Genomic DNA, 27,598 nt, shown 5'->3' on the forward strand with positions numbered 1-27,598 from the left:
ATTCTGTGACAGAAATTAAGGAAAGAGAAGAAGTTCCTAACATGTACCTTGAGCGACAGTGCACAGTACGAACGCATTGCCAACCATTCCACTTGGGCAACTGCACATGGGCACATGATTGTATACGAGACACTCTGCATTTCGACCGCAAGTACCAGGACAAGGATCGACGCATTTGTTCCTCAAACAAGCGCTATTCTGGGCACAATCTGTATTCAGTACACACTCTGGTCGGCATCCAACATATGGATCACCCTGATAGTCAGCCAAGCATGTACAAATGCCACTTTCGCACCGTGCATTAGGGCCACAAGGGGATGATGCACAAGGATCAACCACAGACGGTTCAGCTATAAGGAGAATAAAAGCGTCTCTCATATATTTCGAACGTTTTACAATTTCTACTGAATGTTATGTTCTCATCTTTCTTACTTGGTGTCGCGGGAGCAGGGTAGCAATTGCTAAAGGGATCTCCAGTGTATCCATTGAAGCAGGAACATATAGGAACGTGATTGAGCACCGTGCACTGAGCATTGTTACCACAGGAGCCTGGACAAGGGTCCCTGCATTTTTCTCTCATGCAGGCTTGACTAGGTGAACAGTCAGAGTTTACTGTACATTCTGGACGACAGTTTGGTGGGCTTCCAATGTATGTTGATAGACATTGACAAGATGGACCTCCGTTAACTACACGGCACTCCGAATTTGGACCACAAGGGGATGGCAAGCACGGTTGTGAAGGTTCGACTGTGGATGGTGGTAAGGCTTCTAAAAGGGCAATTACGAAATTAGAAATCAATCTAATTTTTGTATGAAAAAGTATATAAATTAATTTGAAATTTTTCGAAATGTCTTACGTGGAATGGGGAAACATCTAGTGAATGGATCTCCGGTATATGAGTCTCTGCAGGCACAAATTGGACTATGGTTCCTGACAACGCAAGTGGCGAAAGTGCCACACGAAGCGGGACAGGGGTTCATGCATTTTTGTTTAACACATGCACGATCCTGAGGACATTCCGAATTTAAAGTACACTCAGGACGACACATGGGAGGTGTGCCAGTGAATTCTGCCAGGCAAGAGCATACACCTTGACCATTTACTACGCGACATTGACTGTTGGGTCCGCAAGGTGAAGGACTGCACGGGTCCTTATACTGCATCTCATCCTCTACAAGAGATTTTAATTTATATTTTACATAACAAAAAACAAAAGAAAAACCAACGAATGTATGATTCGGCCCGCTATGAATAAGATATAAATTTTGGTTCACTGGCTTCGTATTGATAAAAATTAAAATATATCGTACCTATTGCGGGCATTACGGAGCAGTATTGGAAGGGATTTCCACTGTAACCAGGAATGCATGTGCACGCTGGCCGATGATTGATGACCTTACACTCTGAGTTTGCACCACAGGTGCCCGGACATGGGTCTTGACATTTGGAACGTATACAGCTCAGTGTAGATGGACAGTCAGTGTCAACGACACATTCAGGGCGGCATCCTTCATAAGGGTTGCCGATATAATCAGCAGCACAGGAACATGATCCGACACCGTTCTGTTCTTTGCATATAGCATTGAAACCACACGGTGATGGACTACATGGGGAGAGATTGACGGGAACAACTACAATGTTTTGAAGAAGCAATTTAGTGATCAGAAACGGATTGTTCAAAGCAAGAAAAGGATTTCGTAATCCTTACGTGGCATAGGTGTACACTGAGTGAAGGGGTCACCGGTATAGTCATTCAAACAGGCACACATAGGGGTGTGACTGACAACACGACATTCCGCGTTTGCCCCACAGGATCCAGGGCAAGGATCTCTGCACTTCTGATTGATGCAAGCCAATTGACTGGGGCATTCGCTATTGCTGCCACATTCGGGTCTACAATTTGGTGGGGTACCTATAAATTCCGATAAACAAGAGCAAGAGGGAGCATCATTAACGACTCTGCATTCTGCATTGGGTCCACACGGAGAGGGTTCGCAAGGGTTTTGTGGCACTACGGGCTCTGGTGCTAAAAAGACATGTACGAATTATGATTATCAGACTTATATTTCTAAATTTTGTTAAACGTTCAAATCATGAAGGACTAAATCTTACGTCGTGGAACACACTGAACAAATGGATCGCCAGAGAGTTCAGGTGGACAGCTGCATATCGGATTATGATTGACAACATTGCAAATGGCTCTGAACCCACATGTACCAGGGCAAGGATTGACACATTTCTGATTGGTGCAAGCCTGTGTCGGTGGACAATCGGAACTGACTGTACATTCTGGTCTGCAAGTTGGTGGTGCTCCTAAGTATCCTGCTACGCAAGAGCAGACAGGTTGTCCATTGATTTCTCGACAGATACTGTTTGGTCCACATGGCGAAGGAGAGCATGGGTTACCCTTTTCGGTATCTGGTGTAATGAAAAGTGGCAAAAATTTAGAGCAGTGCTACAGTAAGTATTTTCAATACAGTCGGTACAAATAATTCAGCTATCGGCTAGTGTCGATGCTTCATATATACATTTAACACGTTTGTAATATTCTGAGTTGTAAACTCTATGAACGTGCACTCAATGAAGTTCTTTTTGCACGTGCTTTTCAGGCAATAGGGACCATTAATAATATTTGTATGATATCGAGAAGTCAAACTAAATAGTATAAAATTGAGTATCCTAACGTAAATGGCAGTACTATGGACAGCTATTACCCAGCGATATGAGTTAGGAATGGGGGACAAAGTTTCTAAATTGTACCTTGAGCGACAGTGCACAGTACGAACGCATTTCCGACCATTCCACTTGGACAACTGCACATGGGCACATGATTGTATACGAGACACTCTGCATTTCGACCGCAAGTACCAGGGCAAGGATCGACGCATTTGTTTTTCAAACAAGCGCGATTCTGAGCACAATCGGTATTCAGTACACACTCTGGTCGGCATCCAACATATGGATCACCCTGATAGTCTGTCAAGCATGTACAGGTTCCGCTTTCACAACGTGCATTGGGGCCACAAGGTGATGATGCGCAAGGATCAACCACTGACGGTTCAGCTATTAGGAGAATAAACGTGTCTCATATGCGTGTCAAACCTTTCGCAGATTCTACTAAATATTACGTCTTCGGCATTCTTACTTGGTGTCATAGGAATTGGATAACAATTGCTGAAAGGATCTCCGGTGTATCCGTTAAAGCAGGAACATATAGGAACGTGATTGAGTACAGTGCACTGGGCGTTGGAACCACAAGAACCTGGACAAGGGTCCCTGCATTTTTCTCTCATGCAGGCTTGACTAGGGGAACAATCGGAGTTGACTGTACATTCTGGCCGACAGTTTGGTGGACTTCCAACGTAAGTTGACCGACACTGGCAAGATGGGCCACCATTGATCACACGACATTCAGAATTTGGACCACAAGGAGAGGGCAAACAAGGTTGCGAAACTTCAATTGCAGTAGGTGGTGCAGCTTCTAAAAGAGGAAATATGATATGAACAATCTGTCTGATTTTCCGGAAGTATAAATGCGTGTTTGGTATATCTCACGTGGAACGGGGAAACATCTAGTGAATGGATCTCCGGTATATGAGTCTCTGCAGGCACAAATTGGACTATGGTTTCTGACAACGCAAGTGGCATATGTTCCACATGAAGCAGGGCATGGATTAACACATTTCTGACTAACACAGGCACGATCCTGTGGGCATTCCGAATTTAAAGTACACTCGGGACGACACATGGGAGGTGTGCCAGTGAATTCAGCCAGGCAAGAGCAGACACCTTGTCCGTTTACTACGCGACACTGACTATTGGGTCCGCAGGGTGAAGGATTGCAGGGATCCTTATACTTCGTTTCGTCCTCTGTAAGAGATTGTGTTATATATTTTACATGATGGAAAGCACGAATAAATTTCTGCTTTGGTCAGATTGAAATAGAACACTATTCTTGGGCCATGGTCATGAGATGACAGAAAATCTGAATATGTCGTACCTATTGCGGGCATTACGGAGCAATATTGGAAGGGATTTCCACTGTAACCAGGAACGCATGTGCACGCAGGCCGGTGATTGATAACCTTGCATTCTGCATTAGTGCCACAGGTACCTGGACAGGGATCTTGACATTTGGAACGTATACAGCTTAATGTAGATGGACAGTCAGTGTCAACGACACATTCGGGGCGGCATCCTTCATAAGGATTGCCGATGTAATCAGCAGCACAGGAACATGATCCGACACCGTTCTGTTCTTTGCATATAGCATTGAAACCACACGGTGATGGACTACATGGGGAGAGATTGACGGGAACAACTACAATGTTTTGAAGAAGCAATTTAGTGATCAGAAACGGATTGTTCAAAGCAAGAAAAGGATTTTGTAAGCCTTACGTGGCGTAGGTGTACACTGAGTGAAGGGGTCACCGGTATAGTCGTTCAAACAGGCACACATAGGGGTATGACTGACCACACGACATTCCGCGTTTGCCCCGCAGGATCCAGGGCAAGGATCCCTGCACTTCTGATTGATGCAAGCCAACTGACTGGGACATTCGCTATTGCTGCCACATTCGGGTCTACAATTTGGTGGGGTACCTATGAACTGCGATAAACAAGAACAAGAGGGAGCATCATTGACGACTCTGCATTCTGCATTGGGTCCACACGGAGAGGGTTCGCATGGATTTTGCGGTACTGCGGGCTCTGGAGCTAAAAGTAAATTATCATTATGATTTTTAAAATTTTCACTAGTAACTGGGATACTGAAGCAAGAGATCTTACGTCGGGGGATACATTGGACGAACGGATCGCCTGTAAGTTCAGGTGGGCAGCCACATATGGGATTATGATTGACGACGTTGCAAATGGCTCTGAACCCACATGTGCCAGAGCATGGATTGACACATTTCTGGTTGCTACAAGCTTGTGTCAGGGAACAATCAGAGCTGACTGTACACTCTGGTCTACAGGTAGGTGGTGTTCCCAAAAATCCAGATACGCAGGAGCAGACAGGTTGTCCATTAATTTCTCGACAGACACTGTTTGGTCCGCAAGGCGAAGGAGAGCATGGGTTGCCCTTTACGGTATCTGGTATCATGGTAATATAGTAAATATTCTGAGAAATACTCAGTACTATCCTGCGGAGAAAGTTAGGAATAGAGAAGAAGTTTCTGGGATATACCTTGAGCGACAGTGCACAGTACGAACGCATTTCCAACCATTCCACTTGGGCAACTGCACATGGGCACATGATTGTATACGAAACACTCTGCGTTTCGCCCGCAAGTACCAGGGCAAGGGTCGACGCATTTGTTTCTCAAACAAGCGCGGTTCTGGGCACAATCGGTGTTCAGTACACACTCTGGTCGGCACCCAGCATATGGATCACCCTGATAGTCAGCCAAGCATGTACAAATGCCGCTTTCGCACCGTGCGTTAGGGCCACAAGGGGATGATGCGCAAGGATCAACCACTGACGGTTCCGCTATTAGGAGAATAAACGTGTCTCATATGCGTGTCAAACCTTTCACAGATTCTACTGAATATTACGTCTTCGGCTTTCTTACTTGGCGTCACAGGAATTGGATAACAATTGCTGAAAGGATCTCCGGTGTATCCGTTGAAGCAGGAACATATAGGAACGTGATTGAGTACTGTACACTGGGCGTTGGAACCACAAGAACCTGGGCAAGGGTCCCTGCATTTTTCTCTCATGCAGGCCTGACTTGGGGAACAATCGGAGTTGACCGTACATTCTGGCCGACAGTTTGGTGGACTTCCAACGTAAGTTGTCCGACACTGGCAAGATGGGCCACCATTGATAACACGACATTCAGAATTCGGACCACAAGGAGAGGGCAAACAAGGTTGCGAAACTTCAATTGCAGTAGGTGGTGTAGCTTCTAAAAGAGCAGACATGTTATGAGCAATCTGTCTAATTTTTGGACGGTTAAAATACGAGCTTCAAATATCTCACGTGGAATAGGGAAACATCTGGTAAATGGATCGCCGGTATATGAATCTCTGCAGGCACAAATTGGACTATGGTTTCTGACCACGCAAGTGGCGAATGTTCCACACGAAGCAGGGCATGGATTAACACATTTCTGGTTAACGCACGCACGATCTTGTGGACATTCCGAATTTAAAGTACACTCGGGACGACACATGGGAGGTGTGCCAGTGAATTCTGCCAAACAAGAGCAGACTCCTTGTCCGTTTACTACGCGACACTGACTGTTGGGTCCGCAAGGTGAAGGGTTGCACGGATCTTTGTATTTCGTGTCATCTTCTACAAAATTTTCATTTTTCAAGTGTTAGTTGTTCACCATGTTTGTAACACTAACGATGTTTGTTAAATATGTCGATTCGAATTTCTTTCATACCTATCTCCCGTATGAGAGTACAGAATTGGAAGGGATTTCCACTGTATCCTTGAATGCATGTACATGCAGGGCGGTGATTTATGACCTTACACTCTGCATTTGTACCACAAGTCCCTGGACAAGGATCTTGACATTTGGATCGTATACAGCTCAATGTGGATGCACAATCGGTATCAATGACACATTCTGGTCGACATCCTTCATAAGGATTACCAATGTAATCAGACAAGCAGGAACAAGATCCCACACCGTTTTGCTCTTTGCATATCGCATTGAAACCGCATGGTGATGGGGTGCACGGAGAAAGACTGACGGGAACGGCTAAAACGATTTTGGGAAATCAGAAAATTTGAGACTATAGATAAATAGAATTACTTATTATACCCCAAGGAAACAAATATTTCAATAGTAGTAATTTGAATATTCGAAAACTGGAAAAAGAATTATTCATCCTTACGTGGTCTTGGTGTACACTGCGTGAAGGGGTCACCAGTATAATCCTCGGGGCAAACACACATTGGAGTATGACTGACAACACGACACTCCGCGTTCGCCCCGCAGGATCCAGGACAAGGATCTCTGCATTTCTGATTGATGCAAGCAAACTGACTAGGACATTCACTATTACTGACACATTCCGGTCGACAATTGGGAGGTGCGCCTATAAATTCTGGAGAACAAGAACATGAGGGAGCATCGTTGACAACTCTACATTGAGAGTTGGGGCCGCACGGAGTAGGTTCGCATGGATTTTGTGGCACTACGGGTTCGGGTGCTAAAAATATGTGTATGAATTATTAATATGTTTGATAATAATTTTGTTCAAAGTTCATATACGAAGAAATAGATCTTACGTGGTGGAACACATTGAACAAACGGATCACCAGAGAGATCTGCTGGACAACTGCATATAGGATTATGATTTACAACGTTGCAAACAGCTCTGAATCCACATGAACCCGGACATGGATTTACACACTTCTGATTGGTACAAGCTTGTGTCAATGGACAATCAGTACTGACTGTGCACTCTGGTCTACAAGTTGGTGGTGCTCCTAAGTATCCTGCTACGCAGGAGCAGACAGGTTGTCCATTGATTTCTCGACAGATACTGTTTGGTCCACATGGCGAAGGAGAGCATGGATTTCTTTCTATGGTATCTATCATCATGGCAATGTGATAGATGATCAGATGAGCGTCAGAAGCGAACTACTTGCGATTAATATAGCAAAGAATATTTTAAAAACTGTACCTTGGGAGACAGTGCACTGAACGAAAGCATTTCCAATCATGCCAATGGGGCAGGTACACATAGGCACATGATTGTATACTAAACATTCTGCATTTAAACCACATGTACCAGGACAAGGATCGATACACTTATTCCTTAAACAAGCTCGATTTTGAGGACAATCTGTGTTCAGTACACATTCTGGTCGACAACCTATATAAGGATCCCCTTGGTATTCTGCCAAACATGTACAAATTCCATTGTCGCAACGTGCATTGGGTCCACAAGGTGATGATGCACAGGGATCAACGATAGTTGGTTCAGCTATCAAAGGAATAAACATGTTCCTCATTTTTTAAAACTCTTTCGCAAATTATAATTCGTCATATTTTTGTATCTTTCTTACTTGGTATGACGGGAGCGAGATTGCAGTTACTGAAAGGATCTCCAGTGTATCCTTCGAAACAGGTGCATATAGGGACGTGATTAAGCACCGTGCACTGGGCATTGGAACCACATGAACCTGGACAAGGATCTCTGCACCTTTGTCTCATGCAAGCCTGGCTTGCGGAACAATCAGAATTTACTGTACACTCTGGACGACAATTTGGAGGACTTCCAATATAAGTTGGTAGACATTGACAAGATGGTCCACCATTAACCACACGACATTCTGAATTTGGACCGCAAGGAGAAGGCAAACATGGTTGTGAAACTTCGACTGCTGTAGGTGGTGCAGCTTCTAAATATGGAATTACGAAATGAAGAATCTTTCTAGTTTAGAACAATTTAAATTAGTGTCGCGATATCTTACGTGGAATGGGGAAACATCTAGTGAAGGGATCCCCGGTGTATGATTCTCTGCAGGCACAAATTGGGCTGTGATTCCTGATCATGCAAGTGGCGAAAGTTCCACATGAAGCAGGACATGGATTAACACATTTCTGGTTAACGCACGCACGATCTTGTGAACATTCTGAATTTAAAGTACACTCAGGGCGGCACATGGGGGGTGTGCCAGTGAATTCAGCCAAACAAGAGCAAACACCTTGATCATTTACTACTCGACATTGACTATTTGGTCCGCAAGGTGAAGGGTTGCATGGATCCTTATACGTTGGTTTATCTTCTAGAAAATTAGGATTTAGAATTATAAGAAATATTTCTTGTAATCTTTCGAAATAAGCGAACTGCAAGCTTTTCAAGCGTCAGAGCTTATATCAAATGCATGCTAGAACGAAGGGATAAATACTCATACCTATTTCTCGGATTACTGTACAGTATTGGAAGGGATTTCCACTGTAACCTTGGAGACAAGTGCATGCAGGACGATGATTGATGACTTTGCACTCTGCGTTCGTGCCACACGTGCCGGGGCAAGGATCCTGACATTTAGAGCGTATGCAGCTCAATGTGGATGAACAGTCAGTGTCAACGACACATTCAGGGCGACATCCTTGATAGGGGTTGCCAATATAATCATTTAAACAGGAACAGGAACCTACACCGTTTTGTTCTCTGCATATCGCGTTGAAGCCACACGGTGATGGGGTGCATGGAGAAATATTGATAGGGATAGCTAAAACGTTTTAACGTTATCATTTCATATCTTCGAGGAATAAAAATTTTTGATAACTGTAATTTAGAAAAAAAGTATTAGGAAAAGAATACTCTTGGCCCTTACGTGGTCTAGGTGTACACTGAGTGAAGGGATCACCAACATAAGCGTCGGGGCAGATACACATCGGAGTGTGACTGACAACGCGACACTCTGCGTTAGCTCCACAGGATCCAGGACAAGGATCTCTGCATTTTTGGTTCATACAAGCCAACTGACTTGGACATTCACTATTACTGACACATTCCGGTCGACAATTGGGAGGTGCGCCTATGTACTCTAGAGAACAAGAACATGAGGGAGCATCGTTGACAACTCTACATTGAGAATTTGGTCCGCATGGAGAAGGTTCGCATGGGTTTTGTGGCACAACGGGCTCAGGTGCTAAAAACATATATATGAGTAAGCTTTTGAAAAAAGATCTATAAAAGATCTAATTTTAAAGGAACACTGCTTACGGCGTGGGGTACATTGAACAAATGGATCGCCAGTGAGGTCTGGTGGGCAGCTACATATAGGATTATGATTGACAACGTTACAAGTAGCTCTGAATCCACATGAGCCGGGACAAGGGTTGACACATTTTTGATTACTACAAGCTTCTGATAGAGAACAATCAGAACTGAGTGTACATTCTGGTCTACAAGTTGGAGGAGCACCTAGGAATCCTGCTACGCACGAACAAACGGGCTGTCCATTGATCTCTCGACAAATACTGTTTGGTCCACATGGTGAAGGTGAACAAGGGTTTCTTGTTATGGTATCTATCGTTAAAATATAATGGGAGACAGTCAGAGGCGTGTGAGATGAGAATTAAATTATCATCGCAAATGAAATTTCTTAATTTGTACCTTGGAGAACAGTGCACTGAACGAATGCGTTTCCGATCATTCCATTAGGACAACTGCACATGGGCACGTGATTGTATACTAAACATTCTGCATTGATACCACAAGTACCAGGACAAGGATCAACACACTTGTTTCTCAGACAAGCACGATTTTGAGGGCAATCTGTATTCAACACACATTCTGGTCGACAACCAATGTAAGGATCTCCTTGATACTCCGGTAAACATGTACAGATTCCACTGTCGCAACGTGCATTGGGACCGCAAGGTGATGATGCACAAGGGTCAATAATCGTGGGTTCAGCTATAAAGGCAATAAAAATATTTCGCATCTTTTACAGATTAATCATAATTATTAGCTATCCCTGTCTTTTAATTTTTCTTACTTGGTTTAACTGGTGCAAGATTGCAACTGCTGAAAGGATCTCCTGTGTATCCGCTTAGACACGAACATACAGGAACGTGATTCGATACTGTACACTGTGCGTTAGATCCACAAGAACCTGGACAAGGATCTCTGCATTTTTGTCTTATACAAGCTTGACTAGGAGAACAGTCAGAGCTAACTGTACACTCTGGACGACAGTTTGGTGGACTTCCAATGTAAGTTGGTAAACATTGACAAGATGGACCTCCGTTAACTACACGACACTCTGAATTTGGACCACAAGGAGATGGCAAGCAAGGTTGTGAAGGTTCGACTGTGGATGGTGGTAAGGCTTCTAAAAGGGCAATTACCAAATTAGAAATCAGTCTAATTTTATATCAAAGAGTATACAAATTAATTTGAAATTTTCCGAAATGTCTTACGTGGGATGGGGAAACATCTAGTGAATGGATCTCCAGTGTATGCTTCTCTGCAAGCACAAATTGGACTGTGATTTTTTACCACACATGTGGCAAATGTGCCACAAGATGCGGGGCACGGGTTCACACATTTCTGTTTAACGCATGCACGTTCTTCAGGGCACTCGGAATTTAGAGTACACTCGGGGCGACACATAGGAGGTGCACCCGTGAATTCTGGTAGACAGGAGCAGACTCCTTGACCGTTTACTACGCGACACTGACTGTTTGGTCCACAGGGTGAAGGGTTGCACGGATCCTTATATTTCATTTCGTCTTCTATAAGAGATTTTAATTCAGATTTTACGTTGCGAAAATTATTTCTCCTCATCTTCAGAAATAAAAATTCATGAGTGCAAAAAATTTACTATAATGATCCTAATCAAACATCTGAGAGATTTTTCGTACCTATTTCACGTATCAAGGTACAGTATTGGAATGGATTCCCAGTGTAGTCTCGGAAGCACGTGCACGCAGGACGATGATTGATGACCTTGCATTCTGCGTTCGTGCCACAGGTACCTGGGCAGGGATCTTGGCATTTAGAGCGTATACAACTTAATGCCGATGGACAGTCCGTGTCAACGACACACTCAGGGCGGCACCCTTCGTAAGGGTTGCCAATGTAATCGGCTGCACAGGAACATGAACCGACACCGTTCTGTTCTTTACATATCGCATTGAAACCGCACGGTGATGGACTACATGGGGAGAGATTGACGGGAACAGCTAGAAATTTTTGATATAGTCAGAGCAATCGAAGGGCAACAAATATAATAAGCGATCATGAAAGTCAAAGGTTCTGCCTTCTCGAAAATACTTCTTTGACTATAAGTGAAAGTTCAAAAGGAAGAAAATATAGATTTTTATCCTTACGTGGTTTGAGTGTACACTGAGTGAAAGGATCACCAGTATATTGATCAGGGCAAATACACATAGGTGTATGACTGACAACACGACACTCGGCATTAGCCCCACAAGATCCAGGACAAGGATCCCTGCATTTTTTATTCATACAAGCAAACTGACTAGGACATTCACTATTGCTAACACATTCCGGCCTGCAATTAGGTGGGGCTCCTATGAATTCCGACAAACAGGAACAAGAGGGTGCACCATTGACGACTCTGCATTCTGCATTGGGTCCACACGGAGATGGTTCGCATGGGTTTTGTGGTACTACGGGCTCGGGTGCTAAAAAGACACGTACAAATTACGATTATCTGTCTTACGCTTCTAAATTCTGTTCAGCGTTCAAATCTTGAAGGACTAAATCTTACGTCGTGGAACACACTGAACAAATGGATCGCCAGAGAGTTCAGGTGGACAGCTGCATATCGGATTATGATTGACAACATTGCAGATGGCTCTAAACCCACATGTACCAGGGCAAGGATTGACACATTTCTGATTGGTGCAAGCCTGTGTCGGCGGACAATCGGAACTGACTGTACATTCTGGTCTGCAAGTTGGTGGTGCTCCTAAGTATCCTGCTACGCAGGAGCAAACAGGCTGACCATTGATCTCTCGACAAACACTGTTTGGTCCACACGGTGAAGGCGAACATGGGTTTCCTTTGACGGTATCTATCGTCGTCACAATACGATACAGTTTTTTGAAATGGTTTTAAAATGCGTTACAAAATGAAGCGACACGAATCGAATGTTGGAAATAAAATTCTTTGATCTATACCTTGAAGAATTGTGCACTGAACGAATGCGTTTCCAACCATTCCATTAGGACAACTGCACATGGGCACGTGATTGTATACTAAACATTCTGCGTTGACACCACATGTACCAGGACAAGGATCAACGCACTTGTTTCTTAAACAAGCTCTATTCTGAGGGCAGTCCGTATTCAATACACATTCTGGACGACAACCTACGTATGGATCACCCTGATATTCTGATAGACATGTACAAATTCCATTGTCACAACGTGCATTGGGACCACAAGGCGATGGTGTACAAGGGTCAGCAACAGTGGGTTCAGCTGCGAAAGGAACAATCCTATTATATTCTAGGAACTTTTCAGTAATCTGAGATTGGGCTTTTTATTTCAACTTCCTTACTTGGCTTAACGGGAGCAGGATAGCAGTTACTGAAAGGATCTCCTGTGTATCCTTCGAAGCAGGAACATATAGGAACGTGATTGAGTACAGTACACTGAGCATTAGATCCACAAGAACCTGGACAAGGGTCTCCGCATTTTGCTCTCATGCAAGCCTGACTAGGAGAACAATCAGAATTCACTGTACATTCTGGACGACAGTTTGGAGGACTTCCAATATAAGATGATCGACATTGACAAGATGGTCCACCATTAACCACACGACATTCTGAATTTGGACCGCAAGGAGAAGGCAAACATGGTTGTGTAACTTCGAGTGCTGTAGGAGGCGTAGCTTCTAAAAATGCAATTGCGAAATGTGAATCGTACTCAACTTTTCTAATATTAAGTTACCCGAAATATTTCGATATATCTTACGTGGAATAGGGAAGCATCTGGTGAAGGGATCTCCCGTGTATGATTGCCTACATGCACAGATTGGACTGTGATTCCTGACCACGCATGTAGCAAATGTGCCACAAGATGCTGGACACGGATCCACGCATTTCTGGTTAATACATGCACGATCTTGAGGACATTCTGAGTTTAGAACGCACTCAGGTCGGCACATTGGAGGTACGCCTGTATATTCTGGCAGACAGGAACAAACCCCTTGATCATTTACTACTCGACATTGACTGTTTGGTCCGCAAGGTGAAGGATTGCATGGGTCCTTGTACGTCGGTTTATCTTCTACAAGATTGCGATTTAAATTTATAGAAAATATTTATAAAAAATATTGTAATCTTTCGAAATATAAGAATTGCAATCTTTTCATTCGTAAGAGTTTATGTCAAATGCATACTAGAACGAATAGTTAATACTCGTACCAAATTCACGCATCAAGGTGCAGTATTGGAAGGGATTTCCACTGTAACCTTGAATACACGTGCACGCAGGACGATGATTGATAACTTTGCACTCTGTGTTCGTTCCACAAGTGCCTGGACAAGGATCTTGACATTTAGAACGTATACAGCTCAAGGTGGATGGACAGTCCGTATCAACGACACATTCAGGGCGACAACCTTCGTAAGGGTTGCCAATGTAATCGGGAGAACAGGAACACGAGCCTATACCGTTTTGTTCTTTGCATATCGCGTTGAAGCCACATGGCGAAGGAGTACATGGAGAAATATTCACAGGGACAGCTAAAAAGTTTTACAATAGTCAGAATATACGGAAAATTAATGCAATAAAATATTTCCTGCATAGGTAGTCAAAGTAAAAGGTTTCGACTGCTAATTCCTCTGATCAATGGGTAATGGGTATAATAACAAAATAACAATAAACAAAAACGTTGATCCTTACGTGGTCTAGGTGTACATTGAGTGAAAGGATCACCGGTATAGTCGCTCGGACACACACACATAGGCGTATGACTGACAACGCGACATTCAGCGTTAGCGCCACAGGATCCTGGACAAGGGTCTCTGCATTTCTGATTCATACACGCCATGTGACCAGAACATTCGCTATTACTGATACATTCGGGTCTGCAATTGGGAGGTGTGCCTATGAATTCAGACGAACAAGAACAAGAGGGAGCGTCATTGACCACTCTGCATTCTGCATTGGGTCCGCATGGAGAAGGTTCGCATGGGTTTTGTGGTAGTACGGGCTCGGGTGCTAAAAGTACATGTGTCGATTACTATTATTAGTTTTATGAAGTTCGCTAATGATGATACATCGAGGAAACAAATCTTACGTCGTGGAACACATTGAACAAATGGATCGCCAGTGAGTTCTGATGGACAACTGCATATAGGATTATGATTGACAACGTTACAAATAGCTCTGAATCCACATGAACCGGGACAGGGATTGACACATTTCTGATTGCTACAAGCTTCTGATAAAGGACAATCTGAACTGACTGTACATTCTGGTCTACAGGTAGGTGGTGCACCCAGGAATCCTGCTACGCAGGAACACACTGGTTGTTCATTTATCTCTCTACACACGCTATTTGGTCCACAGGGTGACGGCGAACAGGGATTCCTCTTTACAGTATCTGTCATTGTTACAGTAGATATTTAAGTTTCCGTCATAACGAATATTTTCTCACATTAATATCACAAACAATATCGGTAATTAATTGAAATATAATTAAATGTGTTATACCGTCTATAATATAGCGATATGAATTAAGGGTTAGAAGATAAGTTCCTGGAGTTGTACCTTGAAGGACAGTGCACTGAACAAATGCATTTCCAACCATTCCACTAGGGCAGCTGCACATGGGCACATGATTGAATATCAGACACTGCGCATTTCGACCACATGTACCGGGACAAGGATCGACACATTTGTTCCTGATGCAAGCTCGATTCTGAGGACAATCCGTATTCAGTACACACTCTGGTCGACAACCAACATAAGGATCTCCCTGATACTCTGGTAAACATGTGCAAATTCCACTGTCGCAACGTGTATTAGGTCCACATGGTGACGATGCACAAGGGTCAACAACAGTTGGTTCAGCTGTTAAAGGAACGGACGTGTCTCGTATTTTTTACAGACCATACAAATTTCAATTCTTACTTTTTCTTATATTTCCTTACTTGGTTTAATGGGTGCAGGATAGCAATTGCTGAAAGGATCGCCGGTGTATCCTTCAGGGCAGGTGCACACAGGCACGTGGTTGTAAACCGTGCACAGGGACGTGACACCACAGGATCCTTGGCAAGGATCTCTGCACTTCTCATTGGTACACGCAAGATTCATGGGGCAATCTGAATTCACGCGACATTCCGGTCGACAGGTCGGTGGGGATCCTGTATATCTTGGCAGGCAGGAACAAGAGGCTGTACCACCGATGTTCCTGCATTCTGCATACATGCCACAGGGTGATGGCACGCATGGATCTTTGGGAGCGAGGTCAGTGTCTTTCTGGGGTGATTCTAAAATTTGTTGATTACATTATACGTGGTTAATTTTAATAGAAGCGATTCGTATTCAACTTGTTAGGATGAATCGAAAGTTTTAGAATTTTTGAATACTGGATATTTGATGAAGTAAATTACGCATTGTCGAAGGCTTTAAAATATTTTAAATTCTGGATGTTTGACGAAGTAGGTTATGCATAATATGAAACTCAAGCTGACGAACGTGTTACGATGAAAGTGTCCTAAATTCATTAATTATAAATTGCACGTCTATGAGGTTAGAAAACATAATGAGACCATAAATAATGAGAATATAATGCGTAACCATTGTACAATAGAAGCTGTGAATCTTTGAAATCTAGTATATTAAAGCAACTCGTATGCTTTAGTTAGAGTCTGATAAAATAGAAATTATTATTAGCTGATGCTGATTCTTAAATGGAGGGTTAAAAAAACTTGATGATCCATGATGGAGAAAATATCAAGAGAAATATTCTTACGTGGAGTAGGGAAGCATTTCGTAAACGGATCACCAGTGTATCCAATATTGCAGATGCATATGGGGCTGTGGTTGATCACCTTACACTGCGTATTGATACCACACGAGTTCATGCACGGGGACGCGCATTTTTGATTAATGCACGCAAGTTCCCTCGAACATTCACTGTTTACCACGCATTCGGGTCGACAAGTTGGTGGGCTTCCAATGAAATTTGCCAGGCAGGTACACACAGCATGGTCGTTGACGTTTCGACATTGACTATTCGGTCCGCATGGAGACGGACTACAGGGATTTGACTCTATGGGGTTTGCTGTGTAAGGGAAAATTGCATTAAACAGCCTACATATGCCACAGTTGCAAATATATCAAGCTTTGTGCTCGTTAAACTACTTGTGCAACGAATCTAATGAAACGTAACGATGATCTTCTATTCGAAGTCGAGGAAAATGAGGAGATCTCACGGAAATTAAATTGACTATCTGATTGGAAAGTTAGTTCTCTGTGTATATCCTCTGCCATGATATCCTCTTAAGTATGATATAGGTTAATTAAGGTACTTCAGTTCGAGTAATTTGAAACAATATATGATCGGTTTGAGTAATTTATTTACTTGACTTGAAATATTCTTTCACGCGTGACTAATTAGAACTTCGCTTAAAACACGAAATACGTGCATGTACTTCAAGTTTATAAATTAAGATAATATATTCCAAATTAAGTAAATCGCGTTTTCACTCTCGTAAAATTGTTTCAAGTTACTTGAATGAACTAACAGCTTGATTAATCTAAACAACACTTTGATTCCTCGTTACTATTCTACTCGCTGCTATATGAATACGAAGGTGTCGATTCTACGTTCTACGTCTCTATCTTCGTTTAATGATCAAGCGTCTATGGTTTCAAAACGTGACACAAAACGGAATCTTACGAGCAACGGAGATGGGGGAGCAATAGGTGAACGGATTGCCAGTGTATCCAGGGTTACATGAACACGCAGGTACGTGATTGATCGTTTCGCAACGGGCTTGCAATCCACATGTTCCTGGACAGGGGTCTCGGCACTTGAGGCCCATGCAGGCCATCGTCTTGGAGCAATCGGGATTTTGGGTACATTCGGGTCTGCATCCTTCGTAGGGGTCACCAATGTAGTCTGGCAGACAGGAACAGGAACCGACGCCATTGTTCTCGCGACAGATCGCGTTGGTACCACAGGGGGATGGCTCGCATGGTTTCCTAATATCTAAGGGTGTATCTGATCGAAAAGAGAAACACTTTCACTTATGTTTAAATTCATCATGCGGTGTTTGATGGAAGCTCGTGCAGTGGTATGAATATTCGTTGAATTTTCATTAGGTTTTAATAAATTTGCGAATGAATGATCGAGGATAAGCAGAAGCTTTCTTAAATAGCAAGCATTCAAATGCTTGCGTTTGTCTGATCCTTCGAGGGTAAGATTCAATCTCCTATTACGGGTTCTTGCTCTAGCATCGGGTGTTAGGGTGATTTGGGGTCATGAGGCGTGTCTTCAAACGTCTACTATCTTCTAAACGCTTCTAAGCATTCGGGGTTTATTAGGGTTTTTAATCTTCTTAATAATCTAGGGTTAGGGAATTAATTCTTATAAGTACTTTTTAATAAGCGTGTCTTCGGGGTCGGTTTCAGTCTTTAATCGGGAAGGGTAAGCTCGTATCACTTTTTAAGGGTTAATGCCTTTGTATCCAGAGCAACAAGGGTAGTTCGTACGAGGTACATAGGGGATCAAACGTTCCAAGACTTTTCCAACTCAGAACGTTTCAACCTTAGGGTTGTTTCAAAGCATTATGCTTGGATTGGGAATGGTCAGTACGTGCAATATCCTACATATTCGAGGGGATGAATTGGTTATCGGGTATTATTCAGGGACGGTATAATTAGAGCCTATATTCCATAGGCCCCGCCACCATTCAATCTCTTAACATGGTTATATATTTCATTTACGATTACTTTCTCAATTATATGTACGTGAGGGGGTTTTCGAAGCCGTGCTCAACTTCGTTGGGTACGTTAATCGCAGGTGTGATTATGCAATTAGCGATTATTCTCACTCTAAGTGCATGTTGAACGTAATTCATGGCCCCACCACCATAGTGACGTTTTGTCACCGAGTTTGTTAGGGCCTCTTCTTTCTCAACGACGAAAATATGATTATTTGTTAGCGAACGAAATGGTCGTTATTATTAGGCTGCGGATATTTACGCAAATTCATATCTTTACGAATTTAATTAAGAAATGATAATGTTGGATAGACAATTGTTTTACATACTAAACGTTATAGCGAGAAATTACATTATATTTTTTATATTATATTTATATTATATTATACTTTGCATATTGTACGTTTTTTTACACATTATATTCCACAAATATTTTTGTATATTACACGCACTTTTGCACCTTCAAATTTTCCATAAATTTGACGAAATCCGCAGTCTAACTCTGGAAGATGTAAATCAGCACTTACCTGCGCTTCGTCCGCATGCAAACGACGAAATTTGCAAATAGGAGAAAAAGAAGGAAAGAAATACGAAAAATTGTTCTTTGGTAGACTCACCATTCGGGATCGCCTCGCAAACGCTGAACGGATTTCCTCTGTAACCATCGACACAAGCACACACCGCGTGATGATTCACCACCGTACACTGAGCGTTCAAACCGCACAGACCGACGCACGGATCGCGACACTTTTGTTGCATACACGCTAAATGCGGCGGACACTCGGGATTAATTGTACACTGAGGTCTACAATTTGGTGGAACACCGATATAATTCTCGATACACGAACACGCTGAACTATCACCTCGCACTTGGCACTCCGCGTTCGGACCGCACGGAGATGGTTGACACGGGTTCGTTGGTACTGGTGGTTGTCCTGAAATTCCAAGAAATAATGTTTGAAGATTACGGGAGAAATAGATGTAAATATAATTCTGTCGATTATCTGATTTCGATGTTACTTAGCCATTAAAAGGCTGTATTCGATATAACAGGCGTAAAAAAAGAGGGACAATGTATTCGATGCAAATATATAAGTTCAGTATCTAAAATACGACAATTAACATTTTCGAAATCAATATTTTTCGAGAGATTTGAAGTCAATATCTTTGACATAATGCAATTGTGTCTCGAAAAATCTATTTACTTATTTATCATTTATTTATCATTTCTTTCTTTACGTGGAAAGAACATATATTCGATAAAATGAACGATTTTAAGAAGAACGTTCGGTGTATGATTCAATACATTGGCAATTCCATTGCTTTTCAAACCAGGCTATGTAGATGGATAAATGTCCAAATATAGAAACGAGATAGCTTACTTGGCATGATGTAACATCTAGTGAAAGGATCGCCAGTGTGTCCCTCGGAGCAGCTGCATATTGGATTGTGATTGACTACTTGACACTTGGTATTCTGTCCACAAGTTCCTGGACAGGGATCTTGACACTTGTTAGCGAGACACGCCTGAGTTAACGGACACTCGGCACTCACTACACACTCTGGTCTGCACGCAGGAGGACTACCGATAAAGTCAGTCTGACAAGAGCAGACTGCATGATCGTTCACCACCTTGCAAATGCTGTTCGGCCCACAGGGAGACGGTGTGCATGGTTGTTTTCTTGGTTCTAAGAAATCGATCAAAATTTCTTTAATATAGTCCTCATGTACTTTTGCGGACTGCTTATACAAATTCATATGTATATTAAAAAACTAAAATTCATATGTATATTATACACACCTTCAGATATCTGTGGTCGACACAGTGTGAACGGATCTCCAGTGGTACCAGGGAAACAGCTGCACATAGGAATGTGATTGACCACGTCGCATTTCGCATTGGTTCCACACGTGCCAATACAAGGATCAACGCAAAATTGATTGACACACGCCTTTACTCGAGAGCAGTCCGAATTCATCGTGCATTCTGGACGACAGTACGAGTATGGATCACCGAAATAGTTTGGAAGGCACGTGCAGATTCCCTCTCTGCAATCTGCGTTTGGTCCACAGGGGGATGGATTGCACAGATCTTCTGGCTTTGGTTGTTCTGTAAAATAAATAATAAGCAAAATAGACTTGTTGTGTTTTTCCTTCGAATTTAATAAATACCTATTATCTGCGAGCATAGCGTGAAAGGATCGCCGGTGTATCCTGGTTGGCACAAGCAGACAGGAATGTGATTCTGCACCCTGCAATCTGCATTTTGTCCACACGATCCAATGCAAGGATCTCTGCATTTTTCCGAGATGCAGGCTTGATTAGAAGGACAATCTGTGTTAACGACGCACTCTGGTCGACAATTTGGTGGTAGCCCTATGTAGTTCTTGAGACATGAACAAGCAGCTTGATCGCCAATTGCTCTACATTCTGCGTAGAGGCCGCACGGACTTGGGCTGCAAGGATCACCCACTGGTGGCGTTGGTGTGACTGGAAAAAAATATAATTTTAAAATAATGTCAATTTAGTAATTTAATTCAAACAAGGTTTTTAAAGATCGGTCATATAATTATTATTTTAAATACTCACTCGCCTGAGGATAGCATCTAGAGAAAGGATCTCCCGTAGTACCCTGAGGGCAGCTACACAGCGGATTGTGATTAATTACACGACAATTAGCTCCCACTCCACACGTTCCAGGACAAGGATCATTACACTTGTATTTGTAACAAGCCCTATTTTGAGGGCATTCAGAATTTACGACACACTCAGGCTTGCAGTTAGGCGGAGAGCCAACGAACGATTCCTGGCAAGTACACACAGCTTGATCTTTCACAGCTCTGCACAAGCTATTGGGTCCGCAAGGCGTAGGACTACATGGATCAGTGACAGTGGGCTCAGTGTCTGCATTGATTGGTAAATTACAGATGCTGAAGGGATCTCCTACGTAGCCAGGTTGACATGTGCAAGTAGGGATGTGGTTGATGACGGAACACTGAGCCTGGATGCCGCATATTCCTGGACACGGATCTTCACATTTGTTGCGAACGCAGGCTTTGTTCGTTGGACAGTCTGAACTGAGGATGCATTCTGGTTGGCAGCCTTCGTAGGGATTTCCGTGGTAATCGTCGATGCAGATACACGCACCGACGTTGTCACGTTGTTGGCAGATCGCGTTTGGACCACAAGGCGAAGGCTCGCATGGATTGATTGGTTCTTCTGCAATTTGACATACGAAGTATACCGATTAAGAGTATTCGTATGAAAATGATTAAATGGCAGAAATTCAAAATACGCAATAAAATATCGAATTAACGATTGCGATGGACGTGGGAAATACAAGGCGTTTGCGAAATCGTGGTACAACCGGCAAGGAAATAGTTCCTCGTATAAAACTAACGATAAGTTAGAGGCGTAGAATAAAACCTTTTTGCTTGGGAGGAGATTAAATTAATTTAAGAAAATGATGAACTTTCCGAACGATGTAATGAGCAAATTAAATGAACTTACGATCCAGTTCGACACATTGGACGAAAGGATTTCCTGTGTAGTCGGCTAGACACGAGCAGGTAACAGCATGATTGACTACCAAACACCTGGCATTTTCGGCACAGGACCCTGCACAAGGATCCGTGCATTTGGAATTTACGCAAGCTTTGTCCGATGGGCAGTCGGGATTTATGAGACACTCCGGACGACAAGACGGCGGGGTTCCGATATAAGTTGGAAGACAAGAACAGGATGGGTAGCCATTCACGTTGTGGCATTGAGCATTCGGACCGCATGGCGATGGATTGCATGGATCTCCCGTGTCTTTGACGTCTGGTAAGACTGCAAAGATAAATTAGATGAACGTAATTAACGTAGAATTTGGGACTGTGACTTCGACTTGGCGAGGGGCGAACGAATTTATTATGCAACCTGATAGTTGATTGAAAATTTCTTACTCGGAGTATCGTAGCAGCTCTTGAAAGGATCTCCAGTTTGTCCAGAAAGACAACTGCAGATCGGCGAATGGTTGATCACTTCGCATCTGGCGTTCAAGCCGCAAGAACCCAAACAGGGATCCGTGCATTTTTTGTTCACGCAAGCACGAGTCGGAGGACATTCCGTACTGACCACGCATTCTGGTCTGCACGAAGGTGGTGATCCGAGATATCCCTGAAGACAAGAACACACTGCGTGGTCCTCGATGTTACGACATTGGCTGTTTGGCCCACATGGTGAGGGCGAGCATGGATCTCTCATTGCTTGTGGAACTGAAAATGCATTTTATGATTTATTGGATATCATTACGCGTTATATCTTGGTTAAATTTCAAAAAATTTATCAGAGATTAGAAATTTGAAAAATTTGAAAATCGAAATGTCTAGTAATTTGAAAATTAAAAAATTCGTAGGTCCGGGTGATCAGATTTAAAAATTTGATTCGAGTTTTGTAAAAAACAAACAAAGGGAAATTCTTAGTAGGACGAAAGCTTAATTAGTAGACGATTAAATAAACTTCAAGCGATTGAGAAGTCACGGATAGTTAAAAAAATCAGATAACTCCTGTTACACGAACTGTTTGTCTCTCGATAAATCGAAATAAATAGAGTTTTTATTCTACTCACCTTGTGGTTGGACACGACAGCTGACGAACGGATCTCCAATGTATCCAGGTATACAGGAACACACAGGAATATGATTCACAACATCGCACACCGCATTCTGTCCGCATGTGCCAGGGCAAGGATCTCTGCATTTATTCTTCAGGCAAGTCTTATCGCGTGCACATTCCGAATTGAGAATACATTCTGGTCGACAAGCTTCGTACGGATTGCCGATATATTCAGGTAAGCACTCGCAATCTCCATTTTTGCATACGGCGTTAGGTCCACAGGGCGATGGGCTGCACGGATCGCTCACAGATGGTACAGTTGCTAAGGATAAAATGCGTTTTTGCATCTCGTAAGAAACTGAACAATCATTTAATTAGTATAAAAATGAAATATATCCTCTTACTTGGTGGAATCACTGTGCACTGTGTAAACGGATCGCCAGTGAAACCATTCATACAGGTGCAAACAGGAATGTGATTCAGTACGTGACACTGAGCATTAACGCCACAAGATCCTGGACAAGGATCCTGACATTTCTGGTTCACACAAGCAAGGTGACTCTTGCATTCGGAGCTTAGAATGCACTCTGGTCTGCACTCTGGAGGAACACCGATGTAATTTGGTAAACAGGAGCACGCTGGGTTTCCGGATATGATCTGACACAGGGAATTCGGACCGCATGGTGATGGAGTGCAGGACGGCGGTCGTTCCGTGAACGGTTGAACTTCTTGCGCTAATAGATAAATAAGATAAAAAATTCGAAGACTTAGAAGTTCAAAAATTTAAGTATAATTAGTATAATTTAAAGAATTTTATCTTCATAAAGTATCATTATTAAAATTGTATGCATACAAAAATTGATGAAATTCTTACCAGGCGAGCATAGTGAGAAAGGATCTCCCGTAAATCCAACAGGACAAGTACAAATAGGATTATGATTCTTAGTAGTACACAATGCTCTCAATCCACAGGTGTTTGGACATGGATCCATGCATTTCTTATTCAAACAAGCCAAGTGAGCTGGACATTCAGCATTGACCACACAGTGAGGCCTACAGTTCGGTGGAATTCCTCTGTATTCCGGAAGACACGTGCAGACTGCTTGACTATTCACTTCGCGACACTTACTATTGGGTCCACACGGTGATGGTGAACATGGATCCAATGGTTCTCCTACAAAATGAATTCACAATAATAAAATGTTTATCCGATACTTTATACATACAGTAAGAATTAGTCAATGAAAATCATTATTCGATTTAATTATAACCAAGTGTAATAGAAATCAAACATACTTGTGAAATGAATACCAAATGAATGAAATTCGATAGATAAAAGACTCACTCGATATTTCCTTAACTTCGCAAGCGAAGTACGGGTCTCCCGTGTATCCTGGAGGACAAGTACATACTGGAACATGTTCCTGAACATTACAGATGGATAATGTACCGCAAGTGCTTGGGCACGGATCAGAACACTTGAAACCAACGCAGGTTAATTGTGGAGCACAATCGTTGTTCGATTCACACTCTCTGTGACATCCTTTCGCGTTATCGTATGGATCTCCGATAAGATCCGGTGGACATGCACAGGCTCCTGCACCGTTTCGTTCGCGACATTGGGCGTTTGGTCCGCATGGATTCGGAGAACATGGATTTGTTACGCTTATGTCCGTTGCTAAATAAAATAAAGATTAGTTATAATGGAATAAAGATTTGAAAATTGAAAAGTTCGAGAATTTGGAGAATAATCGAAGAATTAAAATAAGAGGTCATACCTGGAGGAGGTGCCAGAGTACACCGAACAGTAGCATCGCCCTCATAACCCTCGGGACACGTACAAATCGGAACGTGATTCTGAACGGAGCATCTAGCCAGCTCTCCGCAGGCTCCGGGACAAGGACTCTTGCATCTTTGATTAATACACGCGGCCGAATAGAAGCAATCCGAGTTATCAGTGCATTCCGGTCTACAATTCGGTGGACGACCGATAAAGTTCGACAAACAAGAACAAGCTGGTTGAGAGCCAATAACTCTGCATTGAGAATTAGGTCCGCAAGGATTAGGAGTGCACGGATTTCCAAGATCCTTAATCGGTGGTTGAGACACGTTAAATTTGGTGCACTGAACCAGTGGATTGCCAGTGTATCCATTAGTGCAAGTACAAATGGGATTGTGATTCACTGTCAGACATTTGGTGTTCAACCCACAGGAACCTGGACAAGGATCTGCGCACTTGTTATCGATGCACGCTTTGTTTTGAGAACATTCCGAGCTCACTGTGCATTCTGGACGACAGGTTGGAGGAACACCGACAAATCCTAGTTGACAAAGACAGACAGCGTGTCCATTGTGAACACGACAGTTGCTGTTGGGTCCACATGGCGATGGTTCGCAAGGATTTAGTGGCGGTGAAGTTGGTGTCACTTCTAATACTGTGCAGGCGCTGAAAGGATCCCCGGTGAAACCAGGAAGACAGGAACACGATGGAGCGTGATTGATCACGCGACAAGTTGCTCCCTGGCCGCATGTACCAGGGCATGGATTCACGCATTTGTTGTTCAGGCAAGCCTTGCTACGATCGCAATCGGTGTTTGTCACACATTCTGGTCGACATCCTGTGTAGGGATCGCCGATGTATTCTGGACGACAAGTGCAAGATCCTACACCGTTACGTTCGTTGCAGATCGCGTTCGCTCCGCACGGAGATGGATTGCATGGCGTGCGCGGTTGTTCCGTGGTTGTGGGTACTGAGGATTTGAAAGGTTTTAATATAAAAATTTAGAAATTTAGAAACTGGTGAACCGAGAAATATAAATATTGGAAAGTTTGAAAATTCGGAAATTTGTAAAGTTTGAAACTTGAAAATAGAAGGTTTACAAATTTAAATATCTGAAAATTCGAAGATTGAAATCTTTCAGAAAAATAATTATTAAACCATCGGTACTTTACCTTTCATGATAGGTATGCATTCGGTGAACGGATTTCCAGTGTACCCGGTGTTGCAAATACAAACTGGATTGTGTTTCACGACATTGCAGTAAGTATTCACGCCGCAGGATCCCGGGCAAGGATCTACACACTGTTCGTTCTGACATGCAAGATTTCCAGGACATCCTTCGTTAATAACACACTCCGGTCGGCAATTCGGTGCTCTGCCTACGTAATTCGGTAGACAGGAACATGCTGGGAATCCATCAATCACGCGACACTGAGAATTCGGACCGCAAGGCGATGGAATGCACGGATTTCCACTTGGTTCTGGTCCAGGTTGTTTCGGTTCCACTTTAAAAAGTATTTAAAAATAACTTTACACAATCACAATTACTGAGAAAAATATATGTGTAACATAAAACGAATAATTGAAGCGTTTCAATAAAAATACAACTCTGACGTAAAATGAACGATTAAAATTGTTCAACTGTTCGCAAAGAGACGCGGTCGCGCTAGAGGCGCCAACGAGAATCGTAAATTCTCGTTACGATACGATAATCGATAGTATGGACAATAAATCTAAGGAATACTTCAACTTAAAAGATACTTGTCTGGTCTTAAGGACCATAAAAGCTAAAATTTATGATGGGTTCTTAAGATTATCGAGGGTCCGAAATAAAGGTATTTAGGATATTTGGTGACCATCTTGCCCGAGGGATATAGTCTGGCTTATGTAGAGAGTCACAGGACGTAAGAAAAATAAAGATCTTACCTTCCTTAACACAACCAAAGAACGGATCTCCGGTGTATCCGGACGTGCAACTGCATACGGGATTATGGTTGATAACTTGACAATCAGCATTCTGACCACAAGTGCCTGGACAAGGATCCCTGCACTTCTGATCGATACAAGCCATGTTCTGAGCGCAATCTGTGCTAACCACACACTCTGGTCTACATTGTGGAGGACTACCGACATAATCTGGCTGGCAGGAACAAACCGCATGATTGTCGATCACGCGACAATTACTATATGATCCACAAGGTGATGGTTGGCATGGATCACGTGGCAGTGGTGTTACTAGAAAGAGATAAAATGACGTTTTATAATGAAATGACAAGAATTATGATTTGATCTTTTAATCCTTTGACAGTGTAATAAGATGACGTAAATAACGATTGTTTCTTTATCAGAATATTCAAATCTTGAAACTTCGTGCATTTCAAAATCTTTGAATTTTTAAATATTCGTCCATTATTTGCCTGAAATGTCTTCGTGCTACACTATCAAAATATTAATTCGTGTTATTTTGTAAATTTACCAGACGATATATGGCAGGATTTTAATGGATCTCCCGTATAGCCAGAGAGACAGCTGCACGAGGGTTGATGATTGATCACTTGACATTGAGCATTTATACCACACGCACCCACGCATGGATCCTTGCATTTATTGTTTATACAAGCCTTCGTATGAACACAGTCTGAATTTTGAACACATTCTGGTCTACATCCTTGATATGGGTCTCCGGTGTAGTCGGGTAAACAGCTACATGAACCAGCTCCGTTTCGTTCTTTGCAAATTGCATTCGCGCCACACGGCGATGGATCGCATGGCAGTGGCACTGGGAAAGTAACTGTAGAAAAAACAA

General features: G+C 42.8%; 1 protein-coding gene across 1 annotated transcript in view; it reads right to left on the reverse strand.

Annotated features, from left to right (window-relative positions):
• Positions 1 to 27,598, reverse strand: part of LOC132905059 (uncharacterized) — a 114,933-nt gene that overhangs the window by 34,387 nt on the left and 52,948 nt on the right. Inside the window, 54 exon segments of the mRNA XM_060955986.1 lie at positions 48 to 350; positions 433 to 768; positions 858 to 1,172; positions 1,312 to 1,632; positions 1,710 to 2,027; positions 2,114 to 2,419; positions 2,762 to 3,064; positions 3,147 to 3,482; positions 3,557 to 3,871; positions 4,002 to 4,322; positions 4,400 to 4,717; positions 4,790 to 5,095; positions 5,190 to 5,492; positions 5,575 to 5,907; positions 5,985 to 6,299; positions 6,394 to 6,714; positions 6,851 to 7,168; positions 7,248 to 7,553; positions 7,646 to 7,935; positions 8,021 to 8,366; positions 8,439 to 8,753; positions 8,883 to 9,203; positions 9,309 to 9,626; positions 9,701 to 10,396; positions 10,479 to 10,814; positions 10,903 to 11,197; positions 11,327 to 11,667; positions 11,815 to 12,132; positions 12,219 to 12,524; positions 12,631 to 12,933; positions 13,013 to 13,348; positions 13,429 to 13,743; positions 13,881 to 14,201; positions 14,362 to 14,679; positions 14,759 to 15,064; positions 15,232 to 15,534; positions 15,615 to 15,953; positions 16,439 to 16,750; positions 17,369 to 17,692; positions 19,031 to 19,348; positions 19,796 to 20,101; positions 20,215 to 20,523; positions 20,586 to 20,903; positions 21,003 to 21,632; positions 21,924 to 22,244; positions 22,361 to 22,672; positions 23,026 to 23,334; positions 23,417 to 23,746; positions 23,887 to 24,186; positions 24,358 to 24,690; positions 24,791 to 25,762; positions 25,965 to 26,297; positions 26,719 to 27,027; positions 27,269 to 27,583. Coding sequence (XP_060811969.1) covers positions 48 to 350; positions 433 to 768; positions 858 to 1,172; positions 1,312 to 1,632; positions 1,710 to 2,027; positions 2,114 to 2,419; positions 2,762 to 3,064; positions 3,147 to 3,482; positions 3,557 to 3,871; positions 4,002 to 4,322; positions 4,400 to 4,717; positions 4,790 to 5,095; positions 5,190 to 5,492; positions 5,575 to 5,907; positions 5,985 to 6,299; positions 6,394 to 6,714; positions 6,851 to 7,168; positions 7,248 to 7,553; positions 7,646 to 7,935; positions 8,021 to 8,366; positions 8,439 to 8,753; positions 8,883 to 9,203; positions 9,309 to 9,626; positions 9,701 to 10,396; positions 10,479 to 10,814; positions 10,903 to 11,197; positions 11,327 to 11,667; positions 11,815 to 12,132; positions 12,219 to 12,524; positions 12,631 to 12,933; positions 13,013 to 13,348; positions 13,429 to 13,743; positions 13,881 to 14,201; positions 14,362 to 14,679; positions 14,759 to 15,064; positions 15,232 to 15,534; positions 15,615 to 15,953; positions 16,439 to 16,750; positions 17,369 to 17,692; positions 19,031 to 19,348; positions 19,796 to 20,101; positions 20,215 to 20,523; positions 20,586 to 20,903; positions 21,003 to 21,632; positions 21,924 to 22,244; positions 22,361 to 22,672; positions 23,026 to 23,334; positions 23,417 to 23,746; positions 23,887 to 24,186; positions 24,358 to 24,690; positions 24,791 to 25,762; positions 25,965 to 26,297; positions 26,719 to 27,027; positions 27,269 to 27,583 — 18,468 coding nt within the window.

This window comes from Bombus pascuorum, chromosome 3 (genome assembly GCF_905332965.1).
Source record: "Bombus pascuorum chromosome 3, iyBomPasc1.1, whole genome shotgun sequence".
NCBI lineage: Eukaryota > Metazoa > Arthropoda > Insecta > Hymenoptera > Apidae > Bombus > Bombus pascuorum.